The sequence below is a fragment of the Mobula hypostoma genome, chromosome 8 (assembly GCF_963921235.1).
Source record: "Mobula hypostoma chromosome 8, sMobHyp1.1, whole genome shotgun sequence".
Lineage (NCBI taxonomy): Eukaryota > Metazoa > Chordata > Chondrichthyes > Myliobatiformes > Myliobatidae > Mobula > Mobula hypostoma.
This window is the reverse complement of record NC_086104.1, coordinates 70,112,011-70,133,486: the sequence shown is the minus strand read 5'-3', so window position 1 is coordinate 70,133,486 and position 21,476 is coordinate 70,112,011. Positions and strand designations below refer to the sequence as shown.

General features: G+C 44.7%; 1 protein-coding gene across 1 annotated transcript in view; it reads right to left on the bottom strand.

The window, feature by feature from the left end:
* slc1a4 (solute carrier family 1 member 4) overlaps positions 1–21,476 on the bottom strand; it is a 152,453-nt gene that overhangs the window by 78,221 nt on the left and 52,756 nt on the right. The window contains exons 4-6 of the mRNA XM_063056105.1: positions 10,096–10,292; positions 4,303–4,491; positions 2,171–2,930 (exon numbers count right to left, since the gene is read on the bottom strand). Coding sequence (XP_062912175.1) covers positions 2,171–2,706 — 536 coding nt within the window. The 5' untranslated portion in view covers positions 2,707–2,930; positions 4,303–4,491; positions 10,096–10,292. The remainder of the gene's footprint in view (positions 1–2,170; positions 2,931–4,302; positions 4,492–10,095; positions 10,293–21,476) is intronic.

The window sequence follows — 21,476 nt, the reverse complement described above, 5'->3', positions numbered from 1 at the left end:
TGATGAAGGACCGAGCGAAACGACAGAAGCGAATTGCTGCTCAGAGAGAGCCAGAGGGAAAGGAGATGGTTCTTCCACAGCCCAGCGACCAAGTCATGGTGAGGGTGCTGGCCGGAAAGGTCAGGGTTTGCCCCCAGGTGGATAGGACCACAGACGGTACTCTTAACCAATGATACTTGTGTCTGTGTACAGACTCAGCAAGGCAGCCAGTGGAAACACTGGACCCAGGCTAAAGCATACGACTCACCCTCTTGTTGCTCCCACAGACAAAGCAGGGGATCAAGTTTACTCAGTAACCATGTAATTACAGAGAACCTAAGAGAGGAACACCAGCCGGCCATATCAGACCTAACCACAGCTGAGGAAAACATACCCGGAGAAAACACAAGGGCAGAAAACACAGAGTGTGTTGGAAAACCATGAATAGCCTGCTAAAGTGTGATGATGATGGTACTCTGTAAAGAAGGCTGGTTGCTGAAGGTAGATGATTAATTTTATAGCATAGTATGGAAAAATATTGGGAAATAGATGGGGAGAGATTTTTAAGTTAAAGCAGAGATGGCAAGTTCCACCACTTCGATGGCACTTTAGACTGCACACAGCATCTGAAAGCAGACACCCCCAGTCTGAGAAGCTGGGCCCTTTTCAGCAGTTGGGCCAGTGATCAACCGGACAGTTCGGAAGCGGGTGCCACCCGGGAGAGGTCCTTGCAGACGTTTACGTAGAGGCCACTCCAACCCCTTCCTGTACATCGATGAGAGCGCCTGTGGGTGCTCCTGGAAGGAGAGTTTCAGTGACCAGAGGATAAAGGGCTGAAGACAAAGGAATGTGATTAAGCTGCAGTCAACCTGCAAGGAAAGAGCGACAGGCACACGAAAGGAGCCGCATTTCTAAAGACTTGAAACAGCCTCTCTGCTTAACATTTGGTAGGTAGCAATTAGGGAATGCTAGGATAGATATCAAGGCACACAAAATTGGGGGGGGGAATTTCGAGACGGTGTTTTTGCTGCCCTATTTGAACAGATACTCCTAGGTTGGCCTTTCCTGATACAAATTAAATTTTTGTCCAGGAGGGCCAAGAGGAGGGACTGTTAGGGTGAGTTTTTGGGTAGATGATTCATTTACACTTAAATGATTCTGGCCACCAGCCTTCTGTTTGACAAAGTACTGTGGATTGAGTTCACAACAATGCATGTCCTAAAAGCTGTAAATATCAGAATACTAGCCAGACGCTGCAGATGGAAGTGTGAAGTTTACAGGTAGTTTTGAAGACAGTCTTATCCATACTTTATAAATATTAATTGTCCTCTATGTTAGCACGTAAAATACCAAGTAAATGTATTGTGGATTTGACTTGCACTCCTAAAGGCTGTACCAACCCAGATATGTTGGTGTCAGGAGGAAAGGATGAAGTCAGAAGGTGTGATGTTTTGTATGTAGCTTCAAAAGGAAGCACAGTCTATAACTTTTAGTCTATAACAGTGCTTTGTGTTAATCACCACATTGCCTTCATCATTAGTCAGACTTACCAACAAGGGCACGTGTCTTTTGTTCAGCAGACAGAAGCCCTGGACCTCACACACCTGCATGTGCTATGTTCTCTATGTGACGTGTGCTGTATGTGAGTGTTGGTTCTGTGTTCCGCACATTGTTCCCAGGGGAGCGCTGGATGTATTCATGTGCACCGTTGAATGACAATTAAACTTGAACTTCAATCATTTTCATTAAAGAGAAGCAACACATAAAAACACCCGCTTCCTCCATTATACCAGAAATAGATAGCACAGAAATAAGTGATTTGGCCCGTTATACCTATACAAACTTTTAAAAAAATGTTTAGTCCAATTAAATTGATTTCACCTGTTCTTCACCCACTGACCTACACAGCACTTCGAAAGTATTTATACAGATTTTTTAAGCATTAAAGATTAGCACACTCAACGGACCATTATTCTCAGCCCATCCTTACACCAAACTTGCTTTCCCTAATCAACTTAACAAAGCGTGGTTTGGTTTCCTCTGATAATTCCACCCCTCCCTCGCCCTAGCAAACTTGGAACACATTTTTCAATTGCCGCGTAAATCTTCTCCGTTGAAAAACTCCAGCAAACTGAAGTTTCCACCACTCCCGCACCCCAACCAAACCCCGGCGCCAGCCTTTTGTTGTTACCTGAAGAGATCCAAGAAGGAGTCTATCGCTTCTTTGGAGGGCAGCCGGGTGCCCGGGGCTGGGCTGTTGGCATCCCCGGCCTGGCTGTGTTCGCCCGGTCGGATGAGCAACCCCAGGGTGACACCAACAGCTGAAGCCAGCAGGGTGGTGATGCCGAAGAAGAGGATGGCTTTGCCCCCGAGCTTGCCCAGGGCCCTAGTGTCCAAGCTGGCTGCTCCCGACACCAGGCTACAGAATACCACGGGCAGTATGACCATCTTCAGCAGACGGAGCAGCACCTCTCCCGGGAAGGCGAAGTGGACCATGTTAGCCGGGGAGAGATGCAAGCCCCTCATCCCGAGCCCTGCGGCCACCCCCAGCAACACTCCCGACACGGTGCAGATCACCAGGCCGTTCCTTTTCAGGAAGCCCCACACTTTGCCCCGGGCCGTGGACATCTCGCCGGTTGCCAGTGCAACTGGGTTTGTCCCCGAGCACGGCGGACGCCCCTGCAAGCCCAAATGCCCATTGGCAAGCACTTCCTTCTCGTTCTGCATGGGTGGATGTTACTGTGAGTCGCCGCAGGAAGGAGAGCTCCAGACCCCGCTTGACGCTCCGCGGCTGCCGGACGCGTCTGCGGAGACCCAGTGGGAGAAGACGATGGGGCGAGCCCAGCTCCAGCGGATGATGCAACCAGCTGCCGATGTTGCTTATGCATGAAAGCCGGGGGAAGTCTTATGCGGCAACTGAAACGTGCCGTGAGCTGCTCCATGGTGACTATCTGCAAAGGAAATATCAGCAGCTCCAAAAGCTCTCCCTCCCCTAAAGTGTTTCCCCTCTTGTTCCCTCACCTCCTTTCCCTACCCCCACTCCCCTCAGACTCTTCCCTCTTACTCCGCTCAAGCCCCTCGCTTTCACTCCCCCCACCCCTTCTCCCTCCTGCGATTTCCTCCCTCTCTCCTCCACCTCCTGCACCTCCCCTTCCTGCACCCTCTCCTCCCTCACCCCAACCTCCCCCTCAAACTATCCCTTCCTCCCTCCATCCCATCCCACCCCACCTCCCTCTCCTCCAACCCCCTTCCCTCTCAGACCCACTACCCCTTCACTCCTCCCCATCTGCACATCTTCCTCCCTCTCCACCTCTCTCCCCTCACCCCTCTATCCTTCCCCTTCTCCCTCTACTTCCCTTCCCCACCCTCACCTCCTCTCCCTGCCCGTCCTTCACCTGATCCCCTTCCAGCCCTCTCTTCCTGCCCCCTTACTGTTCTCCTTCCCTCACCATCATATCCTCCCCTCCTTGCATGCCCTCCTCCTTCTCCCTCTTCCCCCTCCCTCCCAAACCTCTCCACCACCCTTCTATCCCCTAACTTCCTCCCTCCCTCTCCTCTCTTCCCCTCCCTTTGTTCCCTCCCTCACCACTCCCTTTTCTCCCACCTCCTCCTCCTTCTCTCTTGCTCACCCTTCCCCTTCCTCAACCTAGCCTCTCTTCCCTTCCCTCCTGACTCTATTTCACCTCACCCCTCCTTCAGTTTCATCTCTCTTCCTCCTTCATACTCTCCCCTCACTTTCCTCTCCCCCTCCCATCCCCTCCCCTTCACCGCCTCTTGCTCTCCCCCTCTACCTACACCTACCACATCCTCTTCATACTTCCCCTCCCCTTCTTCCCTCCCCTTCCACCTCCCCTTCTTCCCTCCCCTTCCACCTCCCCCTCCCCTTCCACCTCCCCTTCTCCCCTACCCTTCCCCCTCCCCCCCTTCTCCCCACCCTTCCCCCTCCCCTCTCCCCCCTCCCCTCTCCCCCTCCCCTCTCCCCTCTTCCCCCCTTCCCCTCTTCCCCCCTTCCCCTCTTCCCCCCTTCCCCTCCCCCCCCACACTATTTCATTGCTCCTTTTTGTTGGGATTAGTTATTTATTTTGTAATTTATAGTAATTTTTTGCTGTTTATTGCTACTAAACAATAAATTTAACATGGTATGTCGGGGATAATAAACCTGATACTTTTCTGGACCTATGTATCTGTGGTGTACCAGCAAGCAAGTTTTACTCTGCACCTGCACTTCTCAATGCTTATGCACATGATAATAAACTCGACTTATCTTGCCTGTAAACATCTTAAGAATCGTGTACAAGAACACCTAGATTCATGTGTACTTACTTGCAGTCTCTTTCCAATCCACCTTTTCATTCTTCTTATTGGAGTGCATGATTTCACACTTCCCCAGATCTCCCAAATTTTATCCCACTTATTCCATCTCCTTATATCCCCTACAGCATAGACATGATATCTTCATTGTAACTTGACTTCATCCGAAAACTTGGACAAAATACATTATGCGTTCTTCTCCTGTTTATTAATATAAAGAGTAAATAAATTAGGGCCAACAACTGACAGCTGAGACACTCCAAAAATTACATCCCCAATATGAAAAGGATCGATTTATTCCCACTCTCATTTTTTTGTAATCGCCCATTTTCAATCTATGCTGACACAATTAGCACTTGGAAATCCAAATACACCACATCAACAGGTTCCCGTTTGTTTACTATGATTGTTACAAATCAAGGAACTCAAGAAAACTTGTCGAACATAACCAGGATGACGTGGTTTATAAGCTTTGCCAAACAATTAGCTACTTCTTCTTTAGAAAAACCCATCTGGATGCTGTAATAGATTGTTTAACGAAGTAATCCTTGATACACTTCACAATTTGTTCTTCTATGATACTCTTGCCAGTTTGGTTTGTCAATCAATATGAAGATTAAAACCACCCAGGATAATTGCAGTTCTCTTCATACAAGTCTTTGATACTTCACCATATAAGCTTTAGCATCTTGTGATGCCCCATTTTAAAGACTTTAGATTGCTCCCACCATGCCTTCTGTCCACTGCTATTCAATATTTTCACCCAAGCTAATAATTCCACATCACCATCACCTACATCTATAGCACAACTCAGTGTCAATCTCATAACTTTCCTGATTAACAGTCCTACACTTTGACCTGTAATTTGGGGACATTATATAACTTTGATTGAATAATTTGTAGTCTCTTGTACTTACAATTCTGGAGTTGTCCTGCATTTGATCTGAATTGATTGAATCCCTCTTCTCAGCTACGTTTGCTGATTAATTGTGACAGTGACATTGGGGTGTCAAAGTGTCACTTAGTTCTTTTCCCACAAAATTCCACTGTAATCTTTTTCATAAGCTTGTTCCACAAAATGCTGAAGTTTCTTTTGGATTTTCTTCTTCCTTTTCAACCTTGTCACATTTAACAATATTTCCACTGTGGTGCCTGAGTTTGTGTTAATGCTGACTTTTCACAAAGGAACCTTTGCCACAGGTTTGGGAAGCTGGGAAACTTTAACTTTGCTGTTTATCTTGGTATTCTCCAAATGAACTCCGTGTGTTTCTGCTCCATAGACATGGCTGCTTTCCTTCTTACAGTGGAGTCTCTTTCCACCAAGTAGTTAATAGCGCCAAGAGTAATTTAAAACCTCATCTATCCTTGCAGTTTTTTTTCACGTCAGTTTTTCTAACCACATTCTTTTGTGGAAGGCAGACTGTTTCAGGATGGTCCCTTAGGAGTGCAAAATACTAATCTGCAAAGTAACTTCCAGTATAAGACATAGGAGCAAAATTAGGCCATTCGGCCCATTGAGTCTGCTCTGCCATTCCATTAATGGCTGCTTTATTATCCCTGAAGAGAGACTTTTGGGAGCTCGGTAAAAAGCTGAGAAACAAGAGCTCCGGGGTGGTAATCTCTAGATTGTTGCCTGTGCCAAGTGCCAGTGAGGGTAAGAATAGAATGATTTGGCCAGTGAACGAGGGCTGAGGAACTGGTGCAGGGGTAGGGGCTCAGATTAATGGATCATTGGGACCTCTTCTGGGGAATGTGTGACCCCTACAAAAGGGATGGCCTACACCTGAATCCAAGGGGGTCCAATATCCATGCGGGCAGGTTGAATAGAGTTGCACGGGTGGGTTTCGTGGGGGGGATGGGAACCAGAGTGATAGTGCTGAAAATGAGGTAGCTGGTTTACAAATAGAGGCAGTGTGTAGTGAGACTCCTAGCAAGGATGATGGGGCAAAAGTGCAGTCAACAGGATGAGTTTCAACATAAAAGGCAGACAAAATTGAAAAGGGTGAAATCAGTACTGAAGGCGTTATGTTTGAATGTGCACAGAAAATGGAATAAGGTCAACGAACTTGTAGCAGTTACAGATCGGCATGTATGATATTGTAGGCATCACTGAATCATGGCTCAAAGAAGATTACAGGGGGAGCCTAATGTCCATGGATACACATTGTATTGAAAGGATAGGCAGGAAGGCAGAGGGCATGGTAAAAAAACAAAATTAAAACATTAGAAAGAGGTGACATAGGATCAGAAGGCATACTAAGGAGCTGCAAAGGTACAAAGACCCTAATGGAAGTATTATACAGACCTCCAAACAGCAGTAAGAATGTGGTCTACAAGTTACAACAGGAGGTAGGAAATGCATGCCATGCCAAAAGGGTAATGTTATAATAGTCAGGGGAGATTTTAAACATGCAGGTAGATTGGGGAAATCAGGTTGGTGCAGGATTCCAAGAGAGGGAATTTCTACAATGCCTATGAGATGGCTTTTTAGAGCAGCTCGTGGTTGAACCCATGATCAGCTATTCTAGATTGGGTGTTGTGTAATGAACCAGAATTGATTCGAGAGCTTAAGGTAAAAGATCCTTAGGGGAAAGAGATCATAACATGATCAAATTTACCCTGAAATTTGAGAAGGAGAAGCTGAAGTCAGACGTATCAGTTTTACAGTGGAGTAAAGAGAATTACAGAAGCATGAGAGAGGAGTTGGCCTGAATTGATTGGAAAAGAACACTGGCAGGGATGATGGCAGAGTAGCAATGACTGGAATTTCTGGAAGCAATTTGGATGGCACAGGATATATACATCCACAGAGGAAGAAGTATTCTAAAGGCAAGAAGACACAACTGTGGCTAACAAGAGAAGTCAAAACCAACAGAAAACAAAAAAAGTGCATATTATAGAGCAAAAATTTGTGAAAAGCTAGGGGATTGGGAAGCTTTTAAATACCAACAGAAGGCAACTAAAAAAAGTCATTATGAAGGTAAAGATGGAATATGAAAATAAGCTAGCTAATAGCATTAAAGAGGATACCAAAAGTATCTTCAGATATATATGAGAGGTGAGAGTGGATATCAGACCGTTGGAAAACAATGCGGGAGAGGTATGGGGGGTGCAAGCAAATGGTGGATGAACTGTACAAGTATTTTGCAACATTCTTTACTGTAGAAGACACTAGCAGTATGGTGGAAGTTCCAGGTGTCAGGGGGCATGAAGTATGTGAAGTTACCATTATTAGAGAGAAGATTCTTGGGAAATTGAAAGGTCTGAAGGTAGATAAGTCACCTGGACTAGATGGCGTATACAACAGGGTTCTGAAAGAGGTGGCTGAAGAGATTGTGGAGACATTAGTAATAATCTTTCCAGAATCACTAGATTCTGGAACGGTTCAGGGAGACAGGAAAATTGCAAACGTCACTCCACTTGTCAAGAAGGGAGAGAGGCAGAAGAAAAGAAATTATAGGCCAGTTAGTCTGAATGCAGTGGTTGGGAAGATGTTGGAGTCAATTGTTAAGGATGTGGTTTTGGGATACTTGGAGGCACATGATAGAATAGGCATGGTTTCTTCAAGGGAAGATCTTGTCTGACCAATCTGTTGAAATTCTTTGAAGAAATAACAAGCAAGATAGACAAAGGAGAGTTGCTTGACTTTGTGAACTTGGATTTTCAGTAGGTCTTTGACAATGTGCCACACATGAGGCTGCTTAATAAGCTATGAACAGATGGTAACAGTAGGAAAGATTTTAAAGCAGTGGCTGATGAAATTTCACCTCATTCCTCTAAACTCCAGCAAGTACAGGCACAGAGCCATAAAATACTCCTCATGCATTGGACCATAAGATACAGGAGCAGAATTAGGCCATTTGGCCCATCAAGTCTGCTCTGCCATTTCATCATGGCTGATCGATTTCCATCTCTGCCCCAATTTCCTGCCTTCTCTCTGTAACCATTCATGCTCTGACTAATCAAGGACCTATCAATCTCTGCCTTAACTATACCTTTCATTAACACTTTCATTCCTAGAATCATTCTCATAAATCTCCACTGGACCCTCTCCAATGCCAACACATACTTTCTTAGATAAGGGGCCTAAGACTGCTCACAATACTCCAAAGGCAGTCTGACTAGTGCCTTATAAAGCCCCAGCATTATACCTTTGCTCTTATATTCTAGCTCTCTTGAAATAAATGCTAATATTGTATTTGCCTTCCTTACTACCAACTCAACCTGCAAGTTAACCTTTAGGGAATCCTGCACAAGGTCTCTCAAGTCCCTTAGCACCCTTGAGTTTTGAATTTTGTTCTAGTTCAGAAAATAGTCTACGCCTTTATTCCTTCTACCAATGTGCATGACCATACACTTCCCTACACTACGTTTCCATTTGCCGTTTCTTTGCCCATTCTCCCAATCTGTCTAAGTCTCTCTGAAGACTCTCTGCTTCTCAACACTACCTGCCCCTTCACTTATCTTCATATCCTCCGCAAACTTGGCCACAAAGTCATCAATTCTGTCATCCAAATCACTGGCATATAACAAGAAGCAGCCCTAATACAGATCCCTGCAGAACATCACTAGTCACCAGCAGCCAACCAAAGTAAGCCCCTTTATCCTGCCAGTCAGCCAATTTTCTACGCATGCTAGTATTTTTCCTGTAATACCATGGGCTCTTATCTTGTTAAGCAGCCTCACGTGTCGCACCTTGTCATAGGCCTTCTGAAAATCCAAGTAAACAACATCCACACTCTCTCCTTTGTCCATCTTGTCTGTTATTTCCTCAACTAATCCCAAAAGATTTGTCAAGATTTCCCCTTAAGGAAACCATGCTGGCTTTGTTCTACTTTATTGTATGCCTCCAAGTACTCCAAAACATCAGTTAAGTTGAGGCTGCTTGACAAAAAAAAAGCGACCGGGAAGCTACTGTTCCTAAAGTTGTCCATCAATTTCCCTTGTCACTTTGCTCCATTGATTTTTTTGGAAGTGAGCATTTCTTAACGTTGTTATTTTAGCTTTGATTGATTGAAGTCTCCATTTTACGTTTTAGTCTCAGAAAGCAATTTCAGGTTAATTTTTTCAATACTTTCAAATTTCATCCATAAATTGTGTTACATTATGTACAAGGGCCTAAAATAGTTAAACTGATCCTTACTTTCTCAAGTTCCAGGAGCTGTAGGGGTGGAAGGTGTAAGGATAAAGTGAGCTCTAGCTTTGTTCTGTCTTGGAGGAGAAGGGCTAAGATAAGAAAGTGGGAAATGGGGGTGATGTGGTTGACGGTCAGATCAACTATGATAGAAGGTTCGTTGAGCAAGGCACCTCTAAGGATTCTGCTATGGGAAGTCTTATCATAAAACTTACAGCAGAGATGGAAAACGTAGAAGAATAAAAGAAATTTCTCACAGAAAGCATGTACAGCTGGAGTTAAGTATAGGGGCAGTATAGTTGAGATAGGTGAGAAATCCAAGGGCTGAAAACGGATTTGGGCCACTGGCCTATTCCTTGATATGGTGAAAGGGAAGTGAAGAACAGGGTGAAAACTGGCAAAGGTAAATAAATATTTGGGTTCTGTGAGGGCAGGAATCAGCAACTGAATAATCATCAATGTACCAGAAAAAGAGTTGAAGGAGTCTGCCATCCTTGGAATGACTTTACATTTCACTTCTGCTGCGACAAATCTTACAGTTCACAAAACCCATAAAAAATTCCCCAAAAATAATGAAGACAGAAATAATGTTTCTGCAAACTTATTTTACAGAAGTAAACATTTCTATGAAACTGCCAGTTGATGCTGTTATACAAATGGAAACATCTTACCAATTACTCTTTCCAAGCATTTGTACGTTTATCGGTGAAAAACTGTAAACAGACTTGCAAACGTAGTCAGCTCCATCATAATCACTAGCTTCCATGGTATTCAGGACATGAGCGATGTCTCAAAAAGACTTCATCGATTATTAAGGACTCCCATCAACCTGTTCTCATTGCTACCAGCAGGAAGGAGGTACAGGACCCTGAAAGCACACAATCAATGATTCTGGAGCAGATTCTTCCCCTCTGCCATCTGATTTCGGAATGGACATTGAACCCATGAACACAACCTCATTACTTTTTCAAAAATTTCTATTTTTACACTACATGCACCCAACAACACATGTACACCTACTGTAATTCACTTCTTTCCATTATGTATTGCATTGTACTGCAGCTGCAAAGATAACAAATTTCACAACATATACTGGTGATATTAAACCTGATTCTGATTATAACTATAAAGGATAGTATTTGTCTTTAGAGTTAATGATTTACAGATTTTTTTTTGAATGGAGTTTGTAAAGTAATAAAAGTGAAATGGGCTGTTCTTCCATACATGTTGGCTTTGATCTTATTCCTTTTGCCATTTAAACTCAATGCTTCATTGAAAACTGTCTTGGATGAAAGTTTTACTACTGTCCAATCTAGGGAATACCTTGATGAAACTCTTCTGTACTCTCTCCAGCTCCACAAAATTCTTCCTATAATGTGGCAATCAGACCCTCACACATACTTGATGTGTTGTAACCTGTGTTTTGGAATGTTACAATGCAACATCCCAACTTTTATATTCTGTGCTTTCTTCACCTCCTTAACTGCCTGTACTGCCACAAGGGCCCTCTGTTTATCAACATTCATTCGTGTCCATCATTTATGGCATATATTCTTCCCCTATTTAACCTTCTAAAATGTTATCACCTTGTACTTGTCGGCACTAAGCGTTACCCGTAAATGCTTGCCCAATTTTACATGCAATCTACATCCTGCTGTGGCCTTAGACAACCTTTCTCACTTTCCACAAGGCCACAAACTTTGGTATCATCCCCAAGCTTGCTTTTCATACCTTCTACAGTCACATCCAAATTGTTAATGTACATCAAAACATCAAGGGTCCCAGCACTGATCCGAGCAATACACTTCTAGCCATAGATTTACAGCAGGAAAAGCATTCCTTTACCACTACCCTCTGCCACCCATCACTTTATCCTTTATTGTCGCCAAACAATTGATACTAGAACGTACAATCATAGCGATATTTGATTCTGCGCTTCCCGCTCCCTGGAGTACAAATCGATAGTAAATATTAAAAATTTAAATTGTAAATCATAAATAGAAAATAGAAAATGGGAAGTAAGGTAGTGCAAAAAAAAATCGAGAGGCAGGTCCGGATATTTGGAGGGTACGGCCCAGATCCGGGTCAGGATCCGTTCAGCAGTCTTATCACAGTTGGAAAGAAGCTGTTCCCAAATCTGGCTGTACGAGTCTTCAAGCTCCTGAGCCTTCTCCCGGAGGGAAGAGGGACGAAAAGTGTGTTGGCTGGGTGGGTCGTGTCCTTGATTATCCTGGCAGCACTGCTCCGACAGCGTGCGGTGTAAAGTGAGTCCAAGGATGGAAGATTGGTTTGTGTGATGTGCTGCGCCGTGTTCACGATCTTCTGCAGCTTCTTCTGGTCTTGGACAGGACAACTTCCATACCAGGTTGTGATGCACCCTAGAAGTATGCTTTCTATGGTGCATCTATAAAAAATTAGGGGACAGGCCAAATTTCTTTAGTTTTCTCAGGAAGTAAAGGCGCTGGTGGGCCTTCTTGGCGGTGAACTCTGCTTGGTTGGACCAAGTCAGGTCATTAGTGATATTGACCCCACTTGCGCACCACCGATGTAAATTGGGTCGTGCGGTCCACTACTCCTTCTGAAGTCAACAACCAATTCCTTCGTCTTGCTGACGTTGAGGGATAGGTTATTATCTTCGCACCATGCCACCAGGTTCTTAATTTCCTTCTGTACTCAAACTCATCATTACCCGAGATACAGCCTACAATTGTTGTGTCATCAGCAAACTTATATATTGAGTTTGATGGAAACTTGGCTACACAATCATGGGTGTACAGTGAGTACAGCAGGGGGCTGAGTACACAGCCTTGTGGGGCACCGGTTCTCAGAGTGATTGTAAAGGAGAGCTTGTCCCCTATTTTTACAGCCTGGGTCCTGTCTGTGAGGAAGTTGAAGATCCAGCTGCAGATCTGAGTGCTAAGGCCCAGATTCCAGAGCTTAGGAATCAGTTTATTTGGCATGATGGTATTAAAGGCAGAGCTGTAGTCAATGAAAAGGAGCCTTACATATGCATCTTTATTCTCCAGGTGCTCTAAGGAGGAATGTAGGGCCAGAGAGATGGCATCTGCCGTTGACCTGTTGCTCCGGTAGGTGAATTACAAAGCATCGAGGTTGACCTGTAGGCTGTGGTTGACGTGTGCCATAACCAATCTCTCGAAGCACTTCATAGCAATTGATGTCAGAGCCACAGGTCGATAGTCAGTCAGGCATGCCACCTTGCTCTTCTTCGGCACTGGGATTATTGTTGCCCTCTTAAAACATGAGGGGATCTTAGACTGAAGCAAGAAGCAGTTGAAGATGTCAGCAAACACTCCAGCTAGCTCGCTTGCACAGGCCCGGAGAACCCGTCCTGGGACGACATCTGGGCCCGTCGCCTTCCTTGGATTTATCTTCAGGAAGGCCCTTCTAACGTCCTCCTCGGTGACGATGAATCTCGATGCCACCAGGTCCAGTTCATCCGGAGGGAGCAGGACGCTCCTCTTCTGTTCGAATCTTGTGTAGAATACGTTAAGTTTGTCTGGAAGAGAAGCGCCACAGTTATTGATATTCCCAGCCTTTTCTTTGCACCCAGTGATCTCATTTAGACCCTGCCATAGTCTACCGACATCCCTCTGGTTAGCTTGGGCTTCCAACTTGGCTTGATATTGCCTCTTGATGCCCTTAATGGCTTTCCGGAGTTCACGCCTGGATTCCGTGTAGCAACTGGTCAATTGTGGGCCTAATGTGCCATCTTGCCTTTTATCCCATGGACATTAATCTTCCGGGCAAGATCACCAAGCAGAACATCCACATATGGCTTATGGAAGTCCACATAGACTACCACTCTGCCTTCATTAATCTTCCTTGTTAACTTCTTAAACATCAAATTAGTGAGGCAGGACTTCTCCCACACAAAACCATTCTGATCAGCCGATGGTATTCCAGTTGTCCACAAAACCCATCCCTTGGGATTTTCTCCAATAATGTCCCTATCACTGTCTAGCCATTCTTCTGGTACCTCACCTGTGGCTAATGGATTTGCAAAAAAACCTCTGGTAGGACTCCAGCTATCTTCTTCCATGCTTCCTACAGCAACTGGGGATGGATCTCATCCAGCCTGGGAATTTATCGACTCTTACACTTCTATAACATCAAACCCTCCTCGCACGACATCACAAATCCCTCCAGATTATCCATGTAATATATATGGCCAGGACTAGAGGATTGTCTGTGTGTGTTGATGGGTAGGTGGGAGGGTTGCTGTTGTCAGTACTGGAATGTGTGGTGGCACTTGTAGGGTGCCCCCAGCACATCCTTAGGCTGTGAAAGCAAACGATGAATTTCACTCTATGTTTTGATCAAGGACCAACTTGAGTTGCCATACTCATCTACAATGTATTAGGGATTCCTGTGGTGTGTTGACCAGGGTCTCAATTATAAGAATAAAGAATTATATTTTAAAGTGATAGAGGTTAAGGTATGGATATTAAATAAAATGTGCACCAATACCAGCTTTTATTTACAACGTAAACAGTGTATATCCCAGCATGTGAAGACAGACTCCGGCGGATTGAGCGGACGAGAGCAATGGAAGGTTCAATGGTCAAGAAGGTGGTCTCTGCAAGCGTCGTGGAACATGTAGAGCAGAACAAGATACAGAAGACGTCCTGGTCATCCGCTGCGCCTAGTCCCATCTCCAGCCGTCTAGACTCTGTCTTGCCACTGGACCCAGATGAGAATTGGGAAGAGAGAGTGAGGCTGACGCTGCGCAACTCTCCCTCACTTAAATCCAAATCACGCACTAGTCTCGACACCATCGTAATGGTGTTGAGGTCCTCATTGACGTCGACGATGGACAAACACACAAACAGTGTGTGTAGTATATATATGTACATATGCACACATACACAGTTGTTTATGTGGTCTTGATTTAGTGTCCTTGGCAAAGGGAGGAACCCCCCCCCCCCCGCCACCAACAGTGCAGCACTCCCTTGATATCACTCCTCCCAGCGCACTGCTCTTTCGATCGTCACTGGTCACCGCTCCTCTGATAGAGCAGTGCCCCACAGTACTGCCTCTCTGATGGGGTGACAGGCAAGGCTTTTTCCCCTGAGCTTGGGCAAGACTCGAACTAGAAGTCATGGGTGAAAGGTGAAGGGTGAAATATTTAAGGGGAACACGAGGGGGAACAACTTCACTCAGAGGGTGATAAGATGGATGTGGGTTCTATTTCAACGTCGAAGGGAAGTTTGGATAAGTACATGGATGGGAGGGGTGTGGGGGGCTGTGGTCCTGGTGCAGGTCAACATGGGCTAGGTAGGCCGAGGGAGAGGCCTGTATTTGTGCTGTCGTGCTCCATGACTCTATTAATCTTCCGTCTGTGGGCACCCATTTCCTCTGCTTGTCCTTCTGAATCTGAAGTGCCCTGACAATATCACCAAACATAGCACTCACTCAATGGCCTGATCTGGTCAGTACAGTTCTTCCTCACTGTTGTCCAGCAATGCCTTTGTACTGTCCTGCCAAGAGAGCAACACAACCTCAAAGCAATTCTGTAGCAGAACATTATTATGACAGCAATTCTTAAACAGTCACAAAGATCATCTAAATTAATTAATTAAGTTCAATAAATTTCTCAGCTGTGGGAACTTCTATCAGCTGTGCACAGCTGCAGGAGATAACGTTCCATAGAAACCCCTGGCATCGGAGTTTGTCGGGGCTCTGACAAGCTTGCTTCAATAGAGAAATGTTTCTTCAGTATCGTTTTCCTTATCAATCTTTTGAATACATTGTTGTTTGTTATAATCATATTCTTGAATGCCTGTATTTCGTAGTAACATTGCTTCTGCTGAGCTCTTTGCACGAGGTCTGTTAAAAGCATCTAAATTAAGCACTTTATTGGTTGTTTTTAAGAATCACTACTAGTCTGGTGGTGACGCTATTTTAAACCTCATTGCATTGAGAATCAATTAAATCTTTGCGGGGTGTTTTCCTACTTAAATCCTGTAAATTCTGCACCCCTGCCCTCTGGTGGTCAAATTAAGACACTGCTTCTCCAACATGACTTGAATTCAATGTTTCCAGACATTACAACAGGGGTCCCCAAACTTTTTTGCACTGCGGACCGGTTTAATATTGATAATATTCTTGCGGACTGGTCAACCCGGGGGGTGGGGGGTAGGGTTGCCAACGGACAAGAGTAGCAGTCAAATATGTTGTGTTTACCCCGAGAAAGACCACCATGACCATGAAGCCTTGCACGGGCACCAGTGCGCATGCGTGTACGTGCCGATTTTTTTCTACAAATCGTTTTTTGTTAATCACGACCGGAATAGGTGATAAGTGGCTAATACACTCAATTTCGTTTCTAAAAGGGTTTATCTAACGAATTTAATATTAAACACACAGCGCATATTTTCCTCGCATGAATATAGTGATAAGTCAATTATCAGGAGAGGGCAGGGGAGCTTGAAGCAGGGTTGATATTATCATTTAAAGAAAAATTGGATAGGTATATGGACAGGAAAGGAATGGAGGGGTATGGGCTGAGTGCAGGTCGGTGGGACTAGGTAAGAGTAGCGTTCCGCACGGACTAGAAGGGCCGAGATGGCCTGTTTCCGTGCTGTAATTGTTATATGGTTATATAAGTCACTTATAAGTCAATAGCATCATAACATTTTAAGTAACGTTTGGATATTAAACATACAGCATATATTTTCCCCGTATGAACATTAAAATCATTGCAACACACCAATATCGCTGAATCAGTGGGAGCCCTGGGCTTGTTTCCCTGCAACAAGACGGTCCCATCGAGGGGTGATGGGAGACAGCAATACTCAAAGGGGGTTCCTTGTGTCCAGTCTATTCCGCAATTTAGTCTTCGTTACATTCATTGCAGAGATATGTTGGAAATGGAAGCAACGTTTTCAGTGCTTTTGTAGCTTTCTCAGGATATTTAGCCTTGACTTTGATCCAGAGTGCCGGCAGAGATGTTATGTCAAACATACTTTTCCGCCCGTCGTCATTTGCAAGCTTGAGAAGTTAACCTCCTTCCCGTGCTGACATGGATGACGTGTGCGTAATGACCACATGCAAGCTCGAGGAGTTGATCTTCCCGCACTGACATGGATGATGCGCGGGTAATGACCTCGCGTGCGTTCAAGCTCAACAGTGCGCGTGACAGGGAATGAGGAAAGGTGCAGCTGACTCATATCGCCAAATCATATCGTTTCCTTGCGGCCCGGTAGCACATGCTTTGCAGCCCGGTGGTTGGAGACCGCTGCATTACAACACAATTTAACCTCACAACACGCTGGAGGAACTCAGCAGGTCAGGCAGCATCCGTGGAAATGATCAGTCAATGTTTCAGGCCAGAACCCTTCGTCAGGACTGAAGAGGGAAGGGGCAGAGGCCCTATAAAGAAGGTGGGGGGAAGATGGGAAGGAGAAGGCTGGTAGATGCCAGGTGAAAAAGTGTTGTTTTGACCCCAGCATCTGCAGAGTATTTTGTGTTTTCAACTTAATCTCAACTATTGTCACGTGATACCAGGAGGCTGCCAAGGCAGCTCATACTTGTTGCAAATTGCTGTCTGATTTCAAGCTAATAGACGCCTCATGGTGAATGTAACATGACAGAAGGTCACCGACCTGAAACATTAATTCTATTTCTCTCTTAACAGATGCTGCCTGTGCTTCTGGGAACCTCCAGGATTTTTTTTTTTTTTGCTGTTTTTTTCCAGATTTCCAGCACCTACAGTGTTTTTTTCCTGCTTGATGTGCTTGGCTTGGTGATCACTGCAGCTCAGTGTGGCAGGCAAGTCTGAAAAATTGACTCGAGGTAAGGAGGCATTGGTGAGCTTTCTTGGTGTAGCATCTGCATGATTGGACTAGGAAGGTTATTGGTGATGTTCACTCTTATGAACTTAAAACTCTCAACCCTCCCAACCTCAGCACCGTTGACGTTAACAGGAGCACGTGCACCACCCCCTTTCCTGACGTCATTGACCAGCTCTTCTATTTTACTGACATTGAGAGGACAGGCTGTTGTCATGACACCCTGTCACTAAGCTCTCTTTCTCTTCCTTTACCACAACTCATGATTTGAGCGGCTGCCCGTGATGGTTGTATCATCTGCAAACTTGTGGATGGAGCTAGAGCAGAATCTAGCCTTGTACAGGGAGTAGAGTAGGAGGTTGAGGATGCAACCTTGTGGAGCACCTGTGCTTGAATTAATCATGGCGGGGGTATTGGTGCCTGTCCTTACCGATTATGGACTGCTGGTCAGAAAGTCAAGGATCATTGCCCACTGTGGGAGAGGAAGAGGAGGAAGCGTGTCATCCTGAGGCTTTATAAGACACTAGGCAGGCCACACTTGGAGTATTGTCAACAGTTTTGGGCCCCTTATCTCAGAAAGGATGTGTTGTCATTGGAGAGAGTGCAGAGGAGGTTCATGAGGATGATTCTGGGAATGAAGGGGTTAACATACAAGGAGCATTTGGCAGCTTTAGGCCCGTACTCACTGGAAATTAGAATAATACGGGGCGGTGGGGGGGGGGGAATCACTTTGAAACCTGCCAGATATTGAAAGGACTAGCTAGGATGGATTTGGAGAGGATGTTTCCTATAGTGGGGGCATCCAGAAATAAAGGCCACAGCCTCAGAATTGAGGGAAACCTTTTAGAACAGAGGTAAGGAGGAAATTCTTTTAGCCAGAGAGATGAATCTGTAGAATGCTCTGTCATAGACTGCAGTAGAGGGCAAGTCCATGGGTATATTTAAAGCAGGAATTGATAGTTTCCTGATTGGTCAGGGCATAAAAGGATATGGCAAGAAGACAGGTGTATGGAATTGAGTGGAATCAACCATGATGGAATGGCAGAGTAAACTTGAAGGGCTGAATGACCTAATTCTGCTCCTATATCTTATGGTCTTGTGGAAATTCGGAACGTTCCCGTTGACCCTGACCAATTTTTTTGATGCATCTTAGGCAGCATCCTTTTTGGATGCATCACAGATTGGTATGGCAACTTCTCTGCACGTCATTGCAACAAATTGTAGAGAATCGTGGAGACAGGTCAGCACATCCCAGAAACCAGCATCTCCTCTAGGCTCCATCTGTACTTCTCACTGCCTCAGAAAAGCAGTCACCATAATCAAAGACCCCTCCACTTACCTCAGAATCCTCTCTTCGCCCATGTCCCTTTGGGCAGAAGGTACAAAAGGCTGAAACACATACCATCAGGTTCAAGGACAGCATGTACTCTGCTGTTATAAAACTTAAATGGTTCCCTCAGTTCATTAGATGGACTCTTGATGTCATTAGCTATCTCATTATAATCTTGCAACTATTGTTTACCTACACTGCACGTTCTGTTGATGTTACGGTTTTTTTCCTGCATTTTTAAAAAAATATTTGTTCTATCTCAATGCATTGCATCTCGATACCTGTGATACTAATAAGCCAATTCCAATGTGCATTAGTATTCTCCCTGAACAGGACTGCAAACACTGAAGACCAATAGGATATCGCAGCTTCTATGAACAACTGATCCGATGAGGAAGCATCCTGCTCTTGAATTATATTTCCCAAGACTTCTTGAAGCCATTTTCAAGGATAAGAGTTCATGCTATGGTGGTCTTTTAATTTTCCTCCTCCCCCTACGAAGAACCATTTTGACTCTCATTTCCCCGGAATGATACAGCTGCAATTCCATCAATGATCTCAACAAACCAACAGTGCTCGTTCCCTAAAAGATATCCCATGCTTCTTCCCAAAGCTTTTGTCCTCAGTGCTCTGTTCCTGACATATTCATGAACCCATGGCTTCTCTCACTCAGTGGTGTCAGAGTGCAAGCTGAGCTAGAGCCTATCGCCTGTGGCTCATCGTACAACAGCACTTGATTGAAAACAGAAGTCACTGTTGCTGGAATGCTGGGCTTGGGTTAGGTTTTCTGTAGGTGAAGCCCCTTTGCTCACTAATTTATAAAATCTGTTCAATCACCCATCCTGCAGCTGTGTGTAATTTAAAATTTGAGTTATATAAAATAGTTATCCGAATTTCTTTCCAGATGGTAATCGCAATGGGAATTGCTGGCTGAAATCAGAATGTGTTTTTTTCCTGATTTGGAGATGATAGCTGGATGCAATAGAATATAGAAATAAAAGGCATGAGGGAGATTTAGATTGCAGTGACTCTCTCCTACGGTGGGGAAAGTAACTCACCCCAGTACCACCCAAAGAAATTCTATGACAGCTTTTGTTTGGAGATTCAGAAGTAAGCGTGCTCAATAAATACCTCCCTCACCTTTGAGTGGAAACATTTTGAACCAAAATATGTAATCCAGGCTGACACTCCAAATGAGCACTGAACTGAGCGTGGACTGGACTATGGAGTCAAAGCAGAAGTCAAATTTATCAAGGTACGCATATATTAACTCGAGAATCATTTTCTTACAAGAAAATAAAGAAATACAATAGAATTTATGAAAAACTACACACAAAACAAAGACTGACAATCAACCAATGTGCAAAAGACAAATAGTGCAAATTAATTAATTATTACCGAGAACATGAGTTGTAGAGTTCTTGAAAGTGAATCCCTAGTTTGTGGAATCAGTTCAGAGTTGAGGTGAGTGAAGTTATCCACACTGGTTCAGGAGCCTGATGGTTGCAGGGTAATGACTGTTACTGAACCTGCTAGTGTGGGATTCAAGGCTCCTGGTAGAAGAGAGAAGAGAGTAGGGTCCAGATGGTGGGGGTCCTTGATGCTGGATCCTGCTTTCTTGTGGCAGCACTCCTTATAACTGTGCTCGGTGGCGGGGAGTGTGTTGCCCGTGATGGACTGGTCTGTTCCCACCACTCTCTGGAGACTTTTCCATCCCTGGGCACTGGTGCTTCCACAGCAGGCCATGATGCAACCAGCTAGGATACTCGCCACTGTGATCTACACAAGTTTGTCGGAGTTTTAGATGGCATGTCTAATCTGTCAGAGTTTTAGATGGGTAATAGATAAATATCTCTAAGTTGAAAAACAACCTGGGAGCTCTTAGCCAATATTTATTCCTCAATGATGGCACAGTGGCAGCCAGCAGAGCCTCTGCTGCACAGTTGCAGCAATCTGGTGCATTCCTGACCCCAGCTGCTTTCTGCTTGGAGTTTGAACATTCACTTGGTGACCATGTAGATTTCCTCTGGGTGCTCAGATTTCCTCACACATTCCAAAATGGTAGGATAATTGCACACTGTAAATTGCCCCGGTATAGGTTAGCAGAACTGACAGAAAGGTGACAATTGATTATTAGTGTGGGAATACTCTATTGTACAAGAAGGGAACCAGGATAACCCTGGAAACTATAGACCGATGAGTCTCACGTCAGTAGTAGGGAATTCTTAGGGATAGGATTTAAGCATTTGGAAAGCTACAAGGGAGAGGCACCATGCCTTTGTGCAGGGCAGGTCATGTCTTACTAGCTTGATTTGAGTTGTTTTTGATGAGGTGGCGAGTGTGATTGATGAAGGTAGAGCTGTGGATGTTGTCTACATGCATTTTCGTAAGGTGTTTGACAAGGTCCCTCATGGAAGGCTCACCAGAAGATAAAGATGCACGGGATCCGTTGTGAATTGGCCATTTGGATTCAGAACCTGCTGGCCCATAGAAAACAGAGGATAGTGAACGGTTTGATGGATTTATTCTAGCTGAAAGTCTGTGATTAGTGATGTTCTGCAGGGTTCTGAACTGGGACCTCTGCAGCTGGTGATGTATAAAAATGACCAGATGAAAATGCAGATGTGTGGGTTAGTAAGTTTATAGATGTTACTTAGTAGTGTTGTGGATAGCAGAGAAGACTGGCAAAGAAAACTGCTGGATATAGATCAGTTGAAGATATGGGCAGAGAAATTGCAGATGTAGATTAGCCCACTCAAATGTGAAGTGAAGAAACAGTACTCTGTAAAGGACAAGACCAATAACAGTGTTGATGGGGAGAGGGATCTTGAGATCCCTCATACCTCCCTGAACATGCATAACAGGCAGATAGGGTTTGGCAGGCTTGGATTTTTTTTCTCTGGAGCAGCTC